Consider the following 20,402-nt stretch of genomic DNA (forward strand, 5'->3'; position numbering starts at 1 on the left):
GTTCAGCTGTCCACAAAGGCGCCAAATCCTGTGAGGCCAACAGAATCGCTGCAGCAGAGCAACGCAGACAGGCCAGGAAAAGCAGTGCCAGCAAGTCCCCGACAGCCGCCACCATCCCCTGTCCACACTGCGTTAGAACCTTCCGGGCGCAGATTGGCCTGACCAGTCATCTGCGCACCCACAGAGCCCAGCCCACCCACCCCCAGGATGACTAGATGGTCCTCGTCGATCCCGACGGACGAACCACACACATACACCATGTGTCTCTTGCTCTGTCTTTCTCTCTCTTCTCCTTTATGGAATATGATCTTTGCATATATTTATTTTGTTTGTATTTCAGAAATTTTGTTGTCACTTTCCTTTTTGCCCAGAGGGCTGGATGTGGAAAAAAAAAAAAAAAAGAGAGAGAAAAAAACCGTAAAACTGCTTGTTCCATTACCTTCTTGAAACAAAACGGAGTATGGCTGCCTACATGGTGGGGGTAAAAACCGGTCATGTACGTAAAGCCCAGTCGGGTATAAGGTGAATGTGGGAATCGCAGCCCTCAAAGGAAGAAGAAGAAGTTTTTAAAATCTTAAACACGAATGATATGATAATAATACCGTTCATTTATATAGTGCTCTTTCTCACTAAGAGCTCAGGGCACTTTACATGAAAGAAAAATATTACAAGTAACATAAAACGTTCATGACCACTCTTTCTCAAAGACCCCTAACCCCACTCACACTCTCCCTTTCACACTCTACATACATCCAAAGTGAGCTGACATGGGTGGTGTTGGAGAAAAGGAAGCTGAGAGTACTTATAGATAGGTTTTAAAAAGATGAGTCTCTAGTGATGATGTGGTGTGTGTTGGTGGCAAGATGAGTCTTTAGTGATGATGTGGTGTGTGTTGGCGGCATGATGAGTCTTTAGTGATGATGTGGTGTGTGTTGGTGGCATGATGAGTCTTTAGTGATGATGTGGTGTGTGTTGGCGGCAAGATGAGTCTTTAGTGATGATGTGGTGTGTGTTGGTGGCATGATGAGTCTTTAGTGATGATGTGGTGTGTGTTGGCAGCAAGATGAGTCTCTAGTGATGATGTGGTATGTGTTGGCGGCATGATGAGTCTTTAGTGATGATGTGGTGTGTGTTGGTGGCAAGATGAGTCTTTAGTGATGGTGTGGTGTGTGTTGGTGGCAAGATGAGTCTTTAGTGATGATGTGGTGTGTGTTGGTGGCAAGAGTCTTTAGTGATGATGTGGTGTGTGTTGGCGCCAAGATGAGTCTTTAGTGATGATGTGGTGTGTGTTGGCGGCAAGATGAGTCTTTAGTGATGATGTGGTGTGTGTTGGTGGCAAGATGAGTCTCTAGTGATGATGTGGTGTGTGTTGGTGGCAAGATGAGTCTCTAGTGATGGTGTGGTGTGTGTTGGTGGCAAGAGACTTTAGTGATGATGTGGTATGTGTTGGCGGCAAGATGAGTCTCTAGTGATGATGTGGTGTGTGTTGGTGGCAAGAGACTTTAGTGATGATGTGGTATGTGTTGGCGGCAAGATGAGTCTCTAGTGATGATGTGGTGTGTGTTGGTGGCAGGAGTCTTTAGTGATGATGTGGTGTGTGTTGGTGGCAAGAGACTTTAGTGATGATGTGGTGTGTGTTGGTGGCAAGATGAGTCTCTAGTGATGATGTGGTGTGTGTTGGTGGCAGGAGTCTTTAGTGATGATGTGGTGTGTGTTGGTGGCAAGATGAGTCTCTAGTGATGATGTGGTGTGTGTTGGTGGCATGATGAGTCTCTAGTGATGATGTGGTGTGTGTTGGTGGCAAGAGTCTTTAGTGATGGTGTGGTGCATGTTGGCGGCAAGATGAGTCTTTAGTGATGGTGTGGTGTGTGTTGGCGGCAAGATGAGTCTCTAGTGATGATGTGGTGTGTGTTGGCGGCAAGATGAGTCTTTAGTGATAATGTGGTGTGTGTTGGCGGCAAGATGAGTCTTTAGTGATGGTGTGGTGTGTGTTGGCGGCAAGATGAGTCTCTAGTGATGATTTGGTGTGTGTTGGCGGCAAGATGAGTCTTTAGTGATGATGTGGTGTGTGTTGGTGGCATGATGAGTCTTTAGTGATGATGTGGTGTGTGTTGGCGGCAAGATGAGTCTTTAGTGATGGTGTGGTGTGTGTTGGTGGCAAGAGACTTTAGTGATGATGTGGTATGTGTTGGCGGCAAGATGAGTCTCTAGTGATGATGTGGTGTGTGTCGGCGGCCAACAGAAGTATGAGGACAGCAACACCAACAGGGACGTGTACGTGCCCAGCAGCGCCTGTCAGGACTGGGACAAGTACGAGTGGATCGGCAAGCTGATGGGCGCCTGCTTCCGCAGCAAGGAAAACCTGGTCAGTTCCCGTGGTTCACCATGGAGGCCTGTGTGTGCCGTCACTGCAGGGTATTGCCGACTGGTGTTCACAACGAGTGTGTCTTAGAGTGTTTGGTGTGTGTGTGTTTGTGTTTTGTTTGTATGTGTGTGTGTGTGTGTGTGTGTTTGTATGTGTGTTGTGTGTGTTTGTTGTGGGTTTGTGGATCGGCAAGCTGATGGGCGCCTGCTTTGGCAGCAAGGAAAACCTGGTCAGTGCTGGTGCTCCGTCATGGAGGCCTGTGTGTCAGGATAGGATGTTGCTGACTGATGTTCTACTGCTGTCTTTCTTTGTGTGGTTCAGTGTGTTTGTTTCTTGTGGGTGTGTTGTGGGTGTGTTGTTGTTTGTGTGTGCGTGTGTGTGTTGTGTTGTTTGTGTATATGTGTGTGTTTGTTGTGTGTGTGCGTGTGTGTGTGTGAGTTGTTTGTGTGTGTGTGTGTATGTGTGTTTGTTGTATTTGTATGTGTGTGTTTGTTGTGTGCAAGTATGTGTGTGTGCATGTGTATGTGTGTTGTGTGCATGTATGTGTGTGTGCATTTGTGTGTGTTCTGTTTGTGTGTGTGTGTGTGGTGTAACAACTTGTGTGTGTGTGTGTGTGGTGTAACAACTTGTGTGTGTGTGTGTGTGTGGTGTAACAACTTGTGTGTGTGTGTGTGTGTGTGGTGTAACAACTTGTGTGTGTGTGTGTGTGTGGTGTAACAACTTGTGTGTCTGTGTGTGTGTGTGGTGTAACAACTTGTGTGTGTGTGTGTGTGTGTGGTGTAACAACTTGTGTCTGTGTGTGTGTGTGGTGTAACAACTTGTCTGTCTGTGTGTGTGTGTGGTGTAACAACTTGTGTGTGTGTGTGTGTGGTGTAACAACTTGTGTCTGTGTGTGTGTGTGTGGTGTAACAACTTGTGTGTGTGTGTGTGTGTGTGGTGTAACAACTTGTGTGTGTGTGTGTGTGTGGTGTAACAACTTGTGTGTGTGTGTGTGTGTGGTGTAACAACTTGTGTCTGTGTGTGTGTGGTGTAACAACTTGTGTGTGTGTGTGTGTGGTGTAACAACTTGTGTCTGTGTGTGTGTGTGGTGTAACAACTTGTGTGTGTGTGTGTGTGTGGTGTAACAACTTGTGTGTGTGTGTGTGTGTGTGGTGTAACAACTTGTGTGTGTGTGTGTGTGTGGTGTAACAACTTGTGTGTGTGTGTGTGTGTGTGGTGTAACAACTTGTGTGTGTGTGTGTGTGTGGTGTAACAACTTGTGTGTGTGTGTGTGTGTGTGTGGTGTAACAACTTGTGTGTGTGTGTGTGTGTGGTGTAACAACTTGTGTCTGTGTGTGTGTGTGTGGTGTAACAACTTGTGTGTGTGTGTGTGTGTGGTGTAACAACTTGTGTGTGTGTGTGTGTGGTGTAACAACTTGTGTGTGTGTGTGTGTGGTGTAACAACTTGTGTGTGTGTGTGTGTGGTGTAACAACTTGTGTCTGTGTGTGTGTGTGGTGTAACAACTTGTGTGTGTGTGTGTGTGTGGTGTAACAACTTGTGTGTGTGTGTGTGTGTGGTGTAACAACTTGTGTGTGTGTGTGTGTGTGGTGTAACAACTTGTGTGTGTGTGTGTGTGTGGTGTAACAACTTGTGTGTGTGTGTGTGTGTGGTGTAACAACTTGTGTGTGTGTGTGTGTGTGGTGTAACAACTTGTGTGTGTGTGTGTGTGTGGTGTAACAACTTGTGTGTGTGTGTGTGTGTGGTGTAACAACTTGTGTGTGTGTGTGTGTGTGGTGTAACAACTTGTGTGTGTGTGTGTGTGTGTGGTGTAACAACTTGTGTGTGTGTGTGTGTGTGTGGTGTAACAACTTGTGTGTGTGTGTGTGTGTGTGGTGTAACAACTTGTGTCTGTGTGTGTGTGTGTGTGGTGTAACAACTTGTCTGTCTGTGTGTGTGTGTGTGTGGTGTAACAACTTGTGTGTGTGTGTGTGTGTGGTGTAACAACTTGTGTGTGTGTGTGTGTGTGGTGTAACAACTTGTGTGTGTGTGTGTGTGTGTGGTGTAACAACTTGTGTCTGTGTGTGTGTGTGTGGTGTAACAACTTGTGTGTGTGTGTGTGTGTGGTGTAACAACTTGTGTCTGTGTGTGTGTGTGTGGTGTAACAACTTGTGTCTGTGTGTGTGTGTGTGGTGTAACAACTTGTGTGTGTGTGTGTGTGTGGTGTAACAACTTGTGTGTGTGTGTGTGTGTGGTGTAACAACTTGTGTGTGTGTGTGTGTGTGGTGTAACAACTTGTGTGTGTGTGTGTGTGTGTGGTGTAACAACTTGTGTGTGTGTGTGTGTGTGGTGTAACAACTTGTGTGTGTGTGTGTGTGTGTGGTGTAACAACTTGTGTCTGTGTGTGTGTGTGTGTGTGGTGTAACAACTTGTGTCTGTGTGTGTGTGTGTGGTGTAACAACTTGTGTGTGTGTGTGTGTGTGGTGTAACAACTTGTGTGTGTGTGTGTGTGTGGTGTAACAACTTGTGTCTGTGTGTGTGTGTGTGGTGTAACAACTTGTGTCTGTGTGTGTGTGTGTGTGGTGTAACAACTTGTGTCTGTGTGTGTGTGTGTGGTGTAACAACTTGTGTCTGTGTGTGTGTGTGTGTGTGTGTGTGGTGTAACAACTTGTGTCTGTGTGTGTGTGTGTGGTGTAACAACTTGTGTCTGTGTGTGTGTGTGTGGTGTAACAACTTGTGTGTGTGGTGTAACAACTTGTGTCTGTGTGTGTGTGTGTGGTGTAACAACTTGTGTGTGTTTGTGTGTGTGTGGTGTAACAACTTGTGTCTGTGTGTGTGTGTGTGTGTGTGGTGTAACAACTTGTGTCTGTGTGTGTGTGGTAACTGTGTGTGTGTGTGTGTGTGTGGTGTAACAACTTGTGTCTGTGTGTGTGTGTGGTGTAACAACTTGTGTCTGTGTGTGTGTGTGTGTGTGTGGTGTAACAACTTGTGTCTGTGTGTGTGTGTGTGGTGTAACAACTTGTGTCTGTGTGTGTGTGTGGTTCTGTTTACCCCCATTGTTTTGTTTTTTTAAGCACCTACAGCCCTGTTTAGAAAACAGGCGCTATAAAAACCCACATCATTATTAGTAATATTATCACTATAATAAAGGTTATACAATAAAAGTATTACATATATACAAGGAGAGTGTTGGCCCTGCCTTCCTGTGCCAGGCCCTAGACACAGTGGATATGAATTACCTGCTCCAGTGGCTGTAAAAGACTATAAGACCTTTAGTCTTCATTAAACCTGATTCTCTTAGTCATTGTCATAACGCAGCAGTATTTAAAAGATGAACACATATTGTTTTCCCTTAATATCTTCATCATCTTTTTTTTTTTTCTCTCTTCTTTTCCAGGTATTATCATTGCCATCGTTTGTGTGGAAGAAACTGGTAGGGGAGAGCACCTCCTGGACACGGGACTTCCAGTCGCTGGATTCGGCCGAGGTGAAGACTTGCTTCTCTCCCCTTAATGCATTAAAAAACAACAAACAACAACAACAACAAAACAAACCCCAGAATTTATGCATTTCCAAAGCAAAGTGAAAAATAAAGTGCTGGAAACTGAACATTGATGATGGGATAGCCACCAGTGACTTTCAGCATCCAAATAGCACTCTTTTTGTTGTTGGTTTTCTTGTTTTGTTTTTTTAGTTTGGTTTGGCTTTGTGTTCGGGAAGCGTTGAGGCAGGCCTAGCCCTGGGATAAGCATGGGGTTTGTGTGGTTATATCTAAAGGACATGAGTCTGTTGGACTAAAAGCAGCAGTGCTGAATGCTAGGTGGCACAAGGGGTCAGGAAGCCTGTCTGTCAGTACATTGATTGTCAGGGTCAGGGTTTGTTTTCCGCTCTCGCCCTTTCTCCCAAATTGGACTGGCAAGTCAAAGCAGCATCAAGTCATCGGATGAGGCGATGAACCACGGTCCTGTGTCTGCAGCAAGCACTTGGGGCACTGAAAAGAACCCACGGCAATGAGAGTGTTGCTGTCCTCAGCGCACAGTTGGGGCACTGAAAAGAACCCACGGCAATGAGAGTGTTGGCTGTCCTCAGCGCACAGTTGGGGCACTGAAAAGAACCCACGGCAATGAGAGTGTTGGCTGTCCTCAGCGCACAGTTGGGGCACTGAAAAGAACCCACGGCAATGAGAGTGTTGGCTGTCCTCAGCGCACAGTTGGGGCACTGAAAAGAACCCACGGCAATGAGAGTGTTGGCTGTCCTCAGGCAAAGTTCTTTGGAAGAAATCCACTCTGACATATACGCATGCACTCAATGCCTGACTAAATGCACCGGGTTGTGCTGCTGGTCAGGTGTCTGGCTGGTAGATGTGGTTGTGGCGTGTTTGGATTTGTCCGAAGGCCGTGACACCACCTTGAGAAACTGGAACTACTACTTCTTTGTTCGTGGGCTGCAATTCCCACATTCACTTGTATGTACACGAGTGGGCTTTTACGTGTATGACCATATTTACACCCCCCACCATGTAGGCAGCCATACTCCGTTTGTGGGGGTGTGCATGCTGGGTATGCTGTTGTTTCCATAACCCACCAAACAATGACATGGATTACAGGATTTTTAATGTGCGTATTTGATCATCTGCTTGCGTACACACACGAAGGGGGTTCAGGCACTAGCAGGTCTGCACATATGTTGACCTGGGAGATCAGAAAATTCTCCACCCTTTACCCACCGGGCGCTGTTACCGAGATTCGAACCGGGGACCCTCAGATTGAAAGTCCAATGCTTTAACCACTCGGCTATTGCGTCCGTCAAAAGTGGAAGTGAAGCTAAAAGATGGTGACGCTGACTCGCAGGTACAGCTGATTGACAGCATGATGACCATGGACGAGGAGGCCTTCACGGCGCTGTCCCGCGACTGGAGCCTCACTCTGAGCAACGGGTCACAGGTGGCGCTGCAAGTGGACAAGGACGGCAACCCCAAGCCGCTGGACTTTGCCTCCAGGGGGCGCTACGTGGAGGAGGTGAAGCGTGTCCGTATGACAGAGTGCGAGGCACAGGTGGGTTTTGTTGTGTGCAGTGGTGGTGTGGGTCTTGTGTTGTGTGTTGTGAGTGTGTGTGTGTGTGTGTGTGTGTGTGTGTGTGTGTGGGGGGGGGAGGGTGGCAAGGGGCGGGTGTAGTCTGTGTGTGTGTGTGGAGGGGGGGAGAGGCGAGGGGGGGGGAGTGTGTGTGGGGTGGGGGGGAGATGTGTGAGTCTCTGTGTGTGTAAGTGTAGGTATGTGAGTGTGGGTGGGTGTTTTGAGTGTGAGTGTGTGTGTAAGCGTGTGTAAATGTGATTGTATGTGTGAGAGAGTGTGGGTGGGTGTGGGAGTGTTTGTTGGAGTGTGCGTGTGTGTGTGTGTGTGTGTTCGCTCATGTGAGTGCGTGAGAGTGAGCGTCGTTTTCTATGATGTAGGGGTATTTCTGTAGTTTGTGAATTTAATGCAGAGATGTGTCTGTGTGTGTGTGTACATCTGGCGGACGTCAGAAAAGGTCTGATGACACATGTACAACACATAACAGCACCATACATCATACAACAGTACAGCACATTACAACACTTTACAAAGCACGCTGTGTCTCTCTGTCTACAGCTGGCAGCCGTCAGGAAGGGGTTGATGACATACACAACACATAACAGCACCATACATCATACAACAGTACAGCACATTACAACACTTCACAAAGCACGCTGTGTCTCTCTGTCTACAGCTGGCAGCCGTCAGGAAGGGGTTGATGACATACACAACACATAACAGCACCATACATCATACAACAGTACAGCACATTACAACACTTTACAAAGCACGCTGTGTCTCTCTGTCTACAGCTGGCAGCCGTCAGGAAGGGGTTGATGACATACACAACACAAAACAGCACCATACAATAGTGTACATTCCAACACACTGCAAAGCGGGCTGTGTCTCTCTGTCTACAGCTGGCAGCCGTCAGGAAGGGGTTGATGACATACACAACACAAAACAGCACCATACAATAGTGTACATTCCAACACACTGCAAAGCGGGCTGTGTCTCTCTGTCTACAGCTGGCAGCCATCAGGAAGGGGCTGATGAAATATGTACAACACAAAACAGTGCCATACAATACACTTCAAAGTGATTCTGTGTCTCTCTCTCTCTCTCCCTGTCTACAGCTGGCAGCCATCAGGAAGGGGGCTTAAACAGTGCCATACAATACACTTCAAAGTGATTCTGTGTCTCTCTCTCTCTCTCCCTGTCTACAGCTGGCAGCCATCAGGAAGGGGCTGATGACGGTGGTCCCGGAAGCAGTGCTGGAGTTGCTGACCTGGCAGGAGCTGGAGACACGGGTGTGCGGAGACCCCCAGATCACCATTGAGGCCTTGAAGAAAACCAGTGCGTCCTCTTGTCACATGCACTGTCCCTGAGGGGCTGTGTTCCATTCCCACCCTCACCCTTTCTCTCCAGCAGGACTGGAAAAATCAAACTGAGCATCTGTTGGGATGGGAGGATAAGGCGAAGTCCCGTGTGCAGCATGCATTTGGTGCACTGGAAAATAACCCATGGCAACGGTCGTGTTGGCAAAAATTCTGCAGAAGAAATCCGCTCTGATAGGTACACAGATATGATAGGCATGCACTGACAGAGGTGGTGTAGCCTATATGGATTTGTCTGAACGCAGTGACGCCTCCTTGAGAAATTGAAACTGAAAAGCAAATTTAATTACACATACTTAACCGTGACCCACTAATGCAGACTCCGGCAGGGGTCTGACATTCCTGTCCTGTGCAAACTACTATCCACCTATGCGGAGAAAACGAAAGTAGCTACGGCCGATAACCTCCCGGAAGTAGGTAACCTCCCCTTTGCCCCCCTGACTAGCGCCCTCTTTTTCCGGCAGCCATTATGACTCCTGTTCCTGTGCTCTTCATACGGCTAAGCAAACTCTTGCTGTTTCTTTTTAATTGTGAATAAAATCCAGTTAAATGTTGTGAGAACCAGAAGGCTGATGCTTTTTTGCTCCTCCACTTTCAGTTTCAGTCTCTCAAGGAGGCGTCACTGCATTCGGTCAAATCCATACACGCTACACCACATCTGCTAGGCAGATGCCTGACCAGCAGCATAACCCAACGTGCTTAGTCAGGCCTTTAGTGCGTACTTATATATTTGTGTACATATGCGAGTACATTTCTTTTACAGAGGACAACACACTCTTGTTGCCATGGGTTCTTTTTCAGTGCACCAAGTGTATGCTGCAGACGGAAGCCCCAGTTTATCGTGTCATCCGAATGACTAGACGCTCAGTTTGATTTTGTTCCTGTCACACAGGGGAACACAGGGTGAGGGTAGGAATGGAACCCAGACCCTCAACGGACACTGTCTTGACCATCCTGCCACCTACCTCCTCCACACTTAATAATAATGATAATAATAATAATGGTATTTATATAGCGCTGAATCTTGTGCAGAGACAAATCAAAGCGCTTTCGCACCAGTCATTCACACGCATGCATAACTCTAAAACTGGAGAAACTAAAGACAAGGGAGAGGCAGGGAAGGGAGGCTATTTTGGGAAGAGGTGGGTTTTAAGGCCAGACTTGAAAGAGCTGAGTGTGGAGACTTGACGAAGCGAAAAAGGAAGTTCATTCCAATCGCAAGGTCCAGAGACAGAGAATGAATGGCAGCCAACAGTCGAGTGTTTGAATCTGGGTATGCGTAGACAGAGTGGATCCGAAGCCGATCGTAGTGAGCGAGATGGAGTGTAGAGGTGAAGCGGGAGAAAAGCACAACATTAATGATTCAATTCACACTGCTTCCCAGCAAAGGAGAAAACAAGTCTCCATGGGTGGGTTGTGTGAGCGCTAAGTTTGCTTATTGCTAAGAATGTTCCAAACTCCACTGTCAATTCCCATGTACTTAGGAACATCCTTAACTTAAGCAGACTTAGCGCCGCGAATATGGTGTCGTGCAGTCTGGCCCAGCAGACTATGCTGCAGTCCTTGTCACCAGCTGTCAGTTGTGTCTCACAGCCTTGTCACCAGCTGTCACCAGCTGTCAGTTGTCTCACAGCCTTGTCACCAGCTGTCAGTTGTCTCACAGCCTTGTCACCAGCTGTCAGTTGTCTCACAGCCTTGTCACCAGCTGTCAGCTGTGTCTCACAGCCTTGTCACCAGCTGTCAGTTGTGTCTCACAGCCTTGTCACCAGCTGTCAGCTGTGTCTCACAGCCTTGTCACCAGCTGTCAGTTGTCTCACAGCCTTGTCACCAGCTGTCAGCTGTGTCTCACAGCCTTGTCACCAGCTGTCAGTTGTGTCACAGCCTTGTCACCAGCTGTCAGTTGTCTCACAGCCTTGTCACCAGCTGTCAGTCGTGTCACAGCTCTGTCACCAGCTGTCAGTTGTGTCACAGCCTTGTCACCAGCTGTCAGTTGTGTCTCACAGCCTTGTCACCAGCTGTCAGTCGTGTCTCACAGCTCTGTCACCAGCTCTCAGCTGTGTCTCACAGCCTTGTCACCAGCTGTCAGTTGTCTCACAGCCTTGTCACCAGCTGTCAGCTGTGTCTCAATGTGTCTCACAGCCTTGTCACCAGCTGTCAGCTGTGTCACAGCCTTGTCACCAGCTGTCAGTTGTGTCACAGCCTTGTCACCAGCTGTCAGTTGTGTCTCACAGCCTTGTCACCAGCTGTCAGCTGTGTCTCACAGCCTTGTCACCAGCTGTCAGTTGTCTCACAGCCTTGTCACCAGCTGTCAGTTGTGTCTCACAGCCTTGTCACCAGCTGTCACCAGCTGTCAGTTGTGTCTCACAGCCATGTCACCAGCTGTCACCAGCTGTCAGTTCTGTCTCACAGCCATGTCACCAGCTGTCACCAGCTGTCAGTTGTGTCTCACAGCCATGTCACCAGCTGTCACCAGCTGTCAGTTCTGTCTCACAGCCATGTCACCAGCTGTCACCAGCTGTCAGTTGTGTCTCACAGCCTTGTCACCAGCTGAAACGGAGAAGTGACAGTGGAATGGCTTGTTTCAAAGTGTTATCGTCTTTCGTTCGGGTGTCCCCAGCAACAGCATATTGTGTTGGTTGGAAGGACTCTTTTTCTTGGTCTGTGTTGGTGGGCCCCAACACCCATGTTCATTTGTATTTATGAGGGGGCTTTTATGTGCCACCACTTCAGCAGCTGTACTCTTTTTTCAGGGGTATTTGTATTTGTACTTCTTTTTATCACAACAGATTTCTCTGTGTGAAATTCGGGCTGCTCTCCCCATGGAGAGCGCGTCACTATACTACAGCGCCACCCATTTTTTTGTATTTTTTCCTGCCTGCAGTTTTATTTGTTTTTCCTTATCAAAGTGGATTTTTATTCAGAAATTTGCCAGGAACAACCCTTTTGTTGCCATGGGTTCTTTTACATGCGCTAAGTGCATGCTGCACATGGTGAGCATGCTGGGTTAAATTCTTGTTTCCATAACCCACTGAAAAGTGACATGGATTATGGGATCTTTAACGTAATCATTTGATGTTTTCTGTGGGTGTGTGTGTGTGTGCGTGTGTGTGTGTGCGTGTGCGTGTGTGTGTGTGTGTGTGTGTGTGTGTGTGCATGTGGGTGTGGGTGTGTGTTTGTGCGTGTGCGTGTGTGTGTGTGTGTGTGTGTGTGTGTGGACACACAGAGAGGGTTCAGGCAGTGGTGGGTGGGCACACCGGCTGACCTGGGTGAACAGGAAGAATCTCCACCCGGAGCACAGGAAAGGCAGTGACAGGGATTGGAACCTAGGACCCTCAGGTTAAAAGTCCAACGCTTTAAAGACTTGCTGCTGGGATGTAGTGTTGTGGATGCCACAGCAAATTGTTTTCCTTCCATTGCAGGGGGCCTCTGCCAGTCTGAGTGAAAGACTGGACGTTAAATCATGATGATAAAGGAGATTTAGAATGCATTCTCACCCCTTAGTTCAAGGGCCCTGAGTGCTGACAATAATCAAAATGGGTGGAGTGATGGCCTAGAGGTAACGCGTCCACCTAGGAAGCGAGAGAATCTGAGCGCGCTGGTTCGAATCATGGCTCAGCCGCCGGTATTTTCTCCCCCTCCACTAGACCTTGAGTGGTGGTCTGGACGCTAGTCGTTCGGATGAGGCGATAAACCGAGGTCCCGTGTGCTAGCATGCACTTAGCGCACTTAAAAGAACCCATGGCAACAAAAGGGTTGTTCCTGGCAAAATTCTGTAGAAAAATCCACTTCGATAGGAAAAACAAATACAACTCCCTGGGGAGAGCAGTCCGAATTTCACACAGAGAAATCTGTTGTGGTAAAAAGAAATACAAATACAAATACAAATAAATGGTTGCCGAAATTAACAACAAAGGGGGCGCACTATGATGAGGACATTAAAGCAAGACGTTACCTTCTTGTCTTTTTTTTTTTTTTCACCGCAAAAGATTGTCTGGACCCCTAACTTGGCATCCCGTGTTGTTGCAGCATACTATGACGATCTGGAAGAGACCGACATCCGAGTGAAGTATTTATGGGAAGCCCTGAAGGCATTCTCCAACGAGGACCGAAGTCGCTTTCTACGTTTTGTCACTGGTCGGCGGAGGTTACCTGCCCCTCTTGTTATCTCGACAGGAAAAGGGTGAGCGTTTGTGTGTGTGTGTGTGTTTGTGCTTGTGTGTGTATGTTTATGTTTATGTGTGAGTGTATGTGTGTGAATGCATGTTTGTAGGGGTCTTCTTGTATGTGTATATGTGTTGTTTATGTGTAAGTGTATGTGTGTGTGAATGTATGTTTGTGTAGGTCTTTGTGTATGTGTATATGTGTTGTTTATGTGTGAGTGTATGTGTGTGTGAATGTATGTTTGTGTAGGTCTTTGTGTATGTGTATATGTGTTGTTTATGTGTGAGTGTTTGTGTATGTTATTGCACGTTTGTGTGGGTCTTTGTGTATGTGTATATGTGTTGTTTATGTGTGAGTGTTTGTGTATGTTATTGCACGTTTGTGTGGGTCTTTGTGTATGTGTGTAAGTGTTGTTTATGTGTGAGTGTATGTGTGTGTGATTGCATGTTTGTGTGGGTCTTTGTGTATGTGTATATGTGTTGTTTATGTGTGAGTGTTTGTGTGTGTGATTGCACGTTTGTGTGGGTCTTTGTGTATGTGTGTAAGTGTTGTTTATGTGTGAGTGTATGTGTGTGTGATTGCACGTTTGTGTGGGTCTTTGTGTATGTGTACACGTGTGTTTATGTGAATTTGTGTGTGTTGATTGTGACTGCTTGTGTCTGTACAATCAGCTGGAAAAGCGAATCGCTGAATGCATATGATGGGTGCGTGTGTGTATGTTTGCGCACATGCAGGTGTGTGTGTGTGTTGTGTGTGTGTGTGTGTTGTGTGTGTGTGTGAAGAGAGATGTGGAACCATTACATGAGTGAAAGGGTGTGGTGTGGATCTGGTGATGATGGTTGTGTGAGTGGGGTTTACACAGAAACAACAAGTATGGGAGATGGGATGAAACATGGGGTAGTTGTGGATGGTGTCTGGCTTTTGGCTTTGTTTTGTTTTGTTTTGTTTGTTGATACGGAATAGTTGGCTGTAGTGAAGTGTGCATTTTCATGGAGATTATGGTTGAAGTGCGTCCCTGTGCAGTGACACCATCGACTCTCTACCCGAGTCATCAACCTGTGCCAATATGCTCTACCTGCCTTACTATTCCAGGTGAGATAGCCTGCATTGTTATTGATGATTGTTATTGAGATATCATTTGTAATTAGTAACTTTTCTACAGCATGTATCTTCACTCAAAGCCCAAGCTCTAAGCACTTTACAACCACAGAGTCCTTTGCACGACAGGCTGCCTAGCTGGGTATAGCCAACTGACAGCTGCATTTTGGTGCTGGTCCTTCATTTCCTGTGTCATTCAGTCAAGTTTCAGTCATGCGTACACACCCATATATGTATGTTAGAGTGGAATTGACTGAAAAGTTTTGCCAGGGATAACTCCCTTGTTGCTGTGGGTTCTTTTAAGTACGCTATCATCAACAAAATATGCCTCACGCTGCATGTTTTGATGTCATTGTAGTTCTGTGATGTCATGTTGTGGGTTTTTTTTAATTTTCTTCAATGGAATTTCTGTACATTAAATTCAGCATGCATGTCAACCATTCTGGAATAGCTATATTTGTTCCAGAATATCATTAAAAAAAATCTGCTTTGAAAAAAGTTAGCAGTTAGTAATATGTTTGGTTTTGTTTGCATATTCTTTTGAAATTTCGCTCACCACGTATGGTAGTCAATTGTTTCCCAGCTGTCTGGGCAAGAATGTGATGATATTGGAGAGCATCTTGCTCAAGTCATGTCCCCACTTTCTCAGCCAAGAGGGCTTTAGGACACTTAGCACTGGGATGCTTCCAACCAGCCCCCGTGGCTGCTGCACAAAGACCCATTGCAATCTGGCCTCCTAATTTGACACAAGACCAAGCTGTAAAGGACGCTGGGCAAGAGATGCACAGGGGAGGTGACCTACTTCGGGAGGTTATCGGCCATAGCTACTTTCGTTTTCTCCGCATAGGCGGGTAGTGGTTTGCACAGGGGAGGTAACCTACATCGGGAGGTTATCAGCCATAGCTACTTTTGTTTTCTCCGCATAGGCGGGTAGTAGTTTGCACAGGGGAGGTAACCTACTTCGGGAGGTTATCGGCCATAGCTACTTTCGTTTTCTCCGCATAGGCGGGTGGTAGTTTGCACAGGACAGGAATCAGACCCCTGCTGGAGTCTGCACTGGTGGGTCACGGTTAAGTATGTTACTTAAACGTAATTTTAGGAAGAAAATTTCCTTTTCATTGCAGAGGAGAAACCATTGGTCATGCAACTCTCACTTTGCTGTTGGCCCAACTCTAAGCCTTATGTCAGTCACTGATATATGATGAGCATTGAGCCGATAGCTGACCATGCTTGCTTGGTCCCTTCACTCTGTGGGGAACCGTCAGGGCACTGTGATGTTGACTCGTGCACTAGCCTTCTCCATTCTCCATACCCAGATTCAAGCTCTCGACTGTTGGCCGCCGTTCTTTCTCTGTCTCTGGACCTTGCAACTGGAATGAACTTCCTCTTTCGCTTCGTCAAGTCTCCACACTCAGCTCTTTCAAGTCTGGCCTTAAAACCCACCTCTTCCCAAAATAGCCTCCCTTCCCTGCCTCTTCCTTGTCTTCAGTTTCTCCAGTTTTACAGTTATGCATGCGTGTGAATGACTGGTGCGAAAGCGCTTTGATTTGTCTCTGCACAAGATTCAGCGCTACATAAATACCATTATTATTATTATTATTATTTTGGACGATCGTTTTTGAGTGACTGCATCTCAGCAAATGTCAGCTGACCATGCTACACTGGTTTTTCCCACAGTGCCAAAGTGTGTGAAGAGAAGCTGCGCTACGCTGCCTACAACTGCATCGCCATCGACACAGACATGAACCCCTGGGAAGGATCATGGGAAGACTGATAGCGTGTGAGACCCCCAAGTGACGGCACGATATCACAGACTCAGGAAGTATAGATTGATTGAAGGTGACGCAAGATTTGGGGCTGGAGAGGATGGGGGTCAGGGCTTGTGAAGGAAAACACCTGTGTCCCGGTTCTGCGTGGAGAAGCGTTTTGAAGAGATGCGTCATGACCAAATATGGTAGATGCTTATGATGATGTCATTTTTATATGAAACATGCTGCATTAGGGAGAAGGAAAAAAATCAACATCCTTTTTTTTTTCGTGTGTGTGTGTGCGTGTGTGGGAATGTACAGTTGATTAATTGTTTGTCAAGACTTTTTTCTTTTTTTTTTTTTTTTGCATTTATTTCCTGATGGTAGTCTTCTCTTTTCTCTCTTTCCTGTGATGGCTTTCTTGTCTGGCTTTCCGTGATGCAGTGTGTAGGTTGGAGAATGGGGACTACAGCCTGAACTGAACTGCTGATTGTCAATCACCATCCTCATTTCCCTCCCCCTGCCCTTCCCTCCAGGATTGTACAAGGCTGTTCAGTTTGCAGGTCTGTTGTGTACTTATTTTTATAGAGTGACTCAATGACAGGATATCCCTGCCCATTTGTTTGAATTAACCTGGTCCAAAATCTTTTCCACATCCATGTTTTGGGTGTTTTTTTTCTAAATCCCACATTGAAAAAAAAACCTAGAGGAAGGTACCTGGTTTGCAGATTTGTACAGCAAGATGATGTTGGGCCTGTGTACAAGACAGGAGAGGAGGTTTGAAATTAACCCAGAGAGAAAATAATGCCTGAAAAATAACTTCTTTTTTTCTTCTTTTTTCTCACTTTTTTCATGTTCTATACTAGCTAGAAACAAAGGATTTTGTTTAATTTGATTTTTCAGATATACTTGTTAGAAGCATATGGTTTTTGTTTAATTTGTCTATTTAAAAGATCTAGAAATAGAGGATTTTGTTTCCTAGTATTTATCCTTATTAACAAACAAATGAGATACTTGAAGCAACTGTTACAGTTCATCATCGATTTTTCTTCATTAAATCTGTGCTAGAAACAGACGGCTTTGTTTTTCCCTGCAGGTATCTTAATGAGATGATAAAAATGATGACTTTGTGCAGAGTATGAATAGGTTTTAGAATGGGTGGGGAAAGTTTGTTCAAAAAAAAACCAACAGCAGGCTGCATATGTCCACATTTATCATCAGAGTCTTATTTCTTAACCCGCTGTTCTTTTTTGGACAGACATTCCCGATATGTTAGTTTTATCAACTGAGCAGTCATCCTTTGTTTTACCCTATCCCAGGGAAAGGTTGAACAACAGTTGGAAGGGGGGGGGTGTGGGGGTAGGGTTGGGGGGAAGATGTGTGGAGATGAGAATGAAACAAAAGATTGTCAGCGGTAGTTACTTAACACACTTGTTGAGGTTTCTCCAGTCCCCTCTCTTTGGATTTATTCTTTTTCACTGATTCCCTGTGGGTAGTGGGTTGGAGGTGGTGGTTGTTGTTGTAATTGTGTATTATACATCAAAACCTACAAACTGTGTCTGCTCAGTGAACTTTGCTGATGTAAACTACCTGAACGATTCACAAAGCTCTGTATATGTGTGTGTCTGTGTGTCTTTATGAATATCTATCTGGTTTTTTTATACATTAGAGTGAATTTCTAGTGAGTGAAGGGGTGTTTGCCTGAAAATGAATTTTTGCTCGTATGTGTGCAGACGTGTGTTTGTGTGTTTACATGGATCTTTGTGTGTGTGTGTGTATTGGTGTCTCAACATGTGTGAACACAGCACATAGAAATGTCACACAACAGACCCCCACACTGTGTAAGGGAACACCAAGACAGCCCTGTGTGTGTGGTGTGTGGCTAGTCGCCCATCACAGCATGCCGAATCAAAGGTGAGCGGCACAGTGACAGGTGTAACAGTCAAATGGTCAGAGCGCTGGCTTGTTGTCCGAGTATCCTGAGTTCAATCCCAGGTTTGGAACACCAGGTAGGTGAAGGATGAAAGTTGTTTTTTTCCCCTGTCTCCCAGGTCAGTAGATGGGCAGACCTGCTGCTGCATGAACCCCCTTTATGTGTATGCGCATGGATCATACATGCAAGTTCAAGATTCTAGGTTGTGAATACCATGACAGCATTCAGTGGACTGTGGAAACAGTGAAAATATCCAGCTTACACAAACCACAGCAGATTCTTCAGCTGATTGATGTTTGTCGTTCTGTGGAAGAGCCAGCTGTCAGATGTATTATAAAACAAAAAATGATACAAGTTTCAGATCCTGGAGAAGATGAAATCTCAGCATCACCTAGTCAGTTAAGGACAGGAAGATTTTTTTTTCGGTCAAGGTCCACTGAAACCTATGTCTTGGTGTCTTGCATGTGTACATGGAGGTTGAAGATCAGGTCTGCATGTCAAAAAACCCTATCTTTCATGATGCTGATCAGTGGGTTGGAGAAATAGGAGCATTCCCAAAAGGCTTTAAAAAAGATTTTAACAGGAGCTAGAGCAGCTGATTCAGGTAGACACCGGACTTGTGATCCAGTGAGGAAGAGTTTTCTGCCCTGTTGGAGCATAGCGTTATGTCCTTGTAGGTAGAAGTGAAGGATTTTATCAGCAGCCAAGTGATGCCAGGCATGAAAAAGGCCCTGGCACCAAAATAACCAAACATGCCAGTCGCAGCCTACCACTGCTGAAGTACCAAAGGATGAGGCAATAGGGAGAGGTTTATTTTTACTGGGTAACTTTCCAACACAAGTTTACATGCAGCCATGCATCATTTTGTCAGTTCAGGGACAAAGTTTAAACATTTAAATATTCATCGTGTGTTGATCAGTGTGTGTTAACTATGTACCATTGGACCAAGAAAGTTTGTGGAGAGAAATCATTAAGAGCACAGAAAATTAGTGTGAATCCGTGGTAGTAGTGATTGATAACTTGTTATTGAATTTTGGGGGGTTTTCTGCACGTTGCTGGAAATGATGTGCATAATATCACATGCTGACAGTAATTATGATCAAGGTCACTATTCTCCTCTTCATTTTGAAAGTCTGTTTTCTAGTGGAAAAACTGTTTCACATAAACAGCATCACAGTGTGATTGTGGTATGTACAACATCAGTACATGTTCAACACATATCACAAGTTCTCAACTTGTGGATACGTTTTTCATGTAGCTTTCATTCATTCAGTTTGCCACAAAATAAACGCCAAGTATGCTATGTGTGAGCAGTACCCTGTTTGCTAAATATACTTTTAGATACCAGTGTGTGTATACTATAGCTTAAGAGACTGATCATGAAATAGTTTGCCCAGGTAGCTGTCTTGATAAGTTTGTCGTGTGTGTGAGGTCAGTGTGTGTATGAGTGTGTTGGAGAGGGGGGAGGGGGTCCTTTTGTTGAATCCAGCTTGCAAATCTTGATATATGGATTCATAATTCTATTTAATTCACCCCATTCTTGTGTGATTTCTCTTCATTTTGTTGTTAAGTTTGGCTTGCTCAGTTGCTGTCTTTTTTTCGTTTCTTCAATAAGCCTGCCATCCATCTCTCACTGTGTGTAGGGGTATGTCATACACAAGGCATGTAATATATATAAGGATTTATTTGTTTGCCATCCTGGATTTAGGTAACCAACAGGAAAAGTATGTGGTCATGACCAACTGTTTTAAAGATATGCCTTTGGTGTGGTGGTGAGCAGTCAGGTCACACCTATTTTATTCTGTAGTCTGTTTTTTTCAACACCTGACCTGTTCTTTGGGTTTACATGTACGTTAAGACATCTGCCTTTTTATTTTCATTTTGGGGGCAGGGTGGGGTGGGGTATTATAAGCAGATGTGGTGTGGCATGTGTGGCTCACTGCACACTTTGACACCTCCTTGAAACTGAAACTTTTTTTTTTTTTCTTTAATAGTGAGTGTGGTATGATGCTTCAACAATGACAAAAAAGATTCAGAGTTGTGTAATAGCGTTTCAGCAGTGTTGTGTTGAACTGGCAAAATGTAAGGATTATCGTCAGCTGGCAATGTTGTGTTGAACTGGCAAAATGTAAGGATTATCGTCAGCTGGCAATGTTGTTGTGGAACAGGTGTTGCTGCCAGCCCACTGTGTCAAATTGCCAGCATATGGTAATTTGTTTTGTTAGTTTTTCACATTTTTTGTTTTGCTTCTTTTTTTCTTTTTTTTTTTTTTTTTTTTTGCTCACTCAGTGTATTGATTTGCAAATGTGTGTGTGTGGTGTGAGAGATAGAGAGAGAATGTGTGTGTGTGTGTGTGTGTGTGGTTGTTGTCGAGACGTACGTCACTTCAGCCCATTTCTCTGTGTCATTCTCTGCCTGTCTCTTTGTGCAGTGGATGTCACAGCTTCAAAGGAATAGATAGACTGTCAAAATTTAATGTTCTCTTGAATGGGGGGGGGGGGGGGGGGGATCAAGTATATGTAGAAAAAGGAAATGCAGCATTTGTCTTGATATGAAACAGCAAATGGGAAAGAAAATGCCAATACAGAAATGTGAAAAATGCTGAAGTCCTTCCATTCATCCATCTCTTCCTGGACTGCTGAAGCCATGGCCGTGTAAGGAAAACATCCAGA

The 20,402-nt window shown here is 45.5% G+C and overlaps 1 protein-coding gene across 1 annotated transcript in view; it reads left to right on the forward strand.

The window, feature by feature from the left end:
* The window catches only part of LOC143280682 (E3 ubiquitin-protein ligase HECTD3-like), a 52,658-nt gene extending 35,535 nt beyond the window's left edge, over positions 1–17,123 (forward strand). Inside the window, exons 12-18 of the mRNA XM_076585419.1 lie at positions 2,243–2,365; positions 5,740–5,829; positions 7,193–7,396; positions 8,620–8,749; positions 12,817–12,970; positions 13,975–14,043; positions 15,727–17,123. Coding sequence (XP_076441534.1) covers positions 2,243–2,365; positions 5,740–5,829; positions 7,193–7,396; positions 8,620–8,749; positions 12,817–12,970; positions 13,975–14,043; positions 15,727–15,823 — 867 coding nt within the window. The 3' untranslated portion in view covers positions 15,824–17,123. The remainder of the gene's footprint in view (positions 1–2,242; positions 2,366–5,739; positions 5,830–7,192; positions 7,397–8,619; positions 8,750–12,816; positions 12,971–13,974; positions 14,044–15,726) is intronic.
* The last annotated feature ends 3,279 nt before the right edge of the window (positions 17,124–20,402 follow it).

This window comes from Babylonia areolata, chromosome 3, assembly GCF_041734735.1.
Source record: "Babylonia areolata isolate BAREFJ2019XMU chromosome 3, ASM4173473v1, whole genome shotgun sequence".
NCBI lineage: Eukaryota > Metazoa > Mollusca > Gastropoda > Neogastropoda > Buccinidae > Babylonia > Babylonia areolata.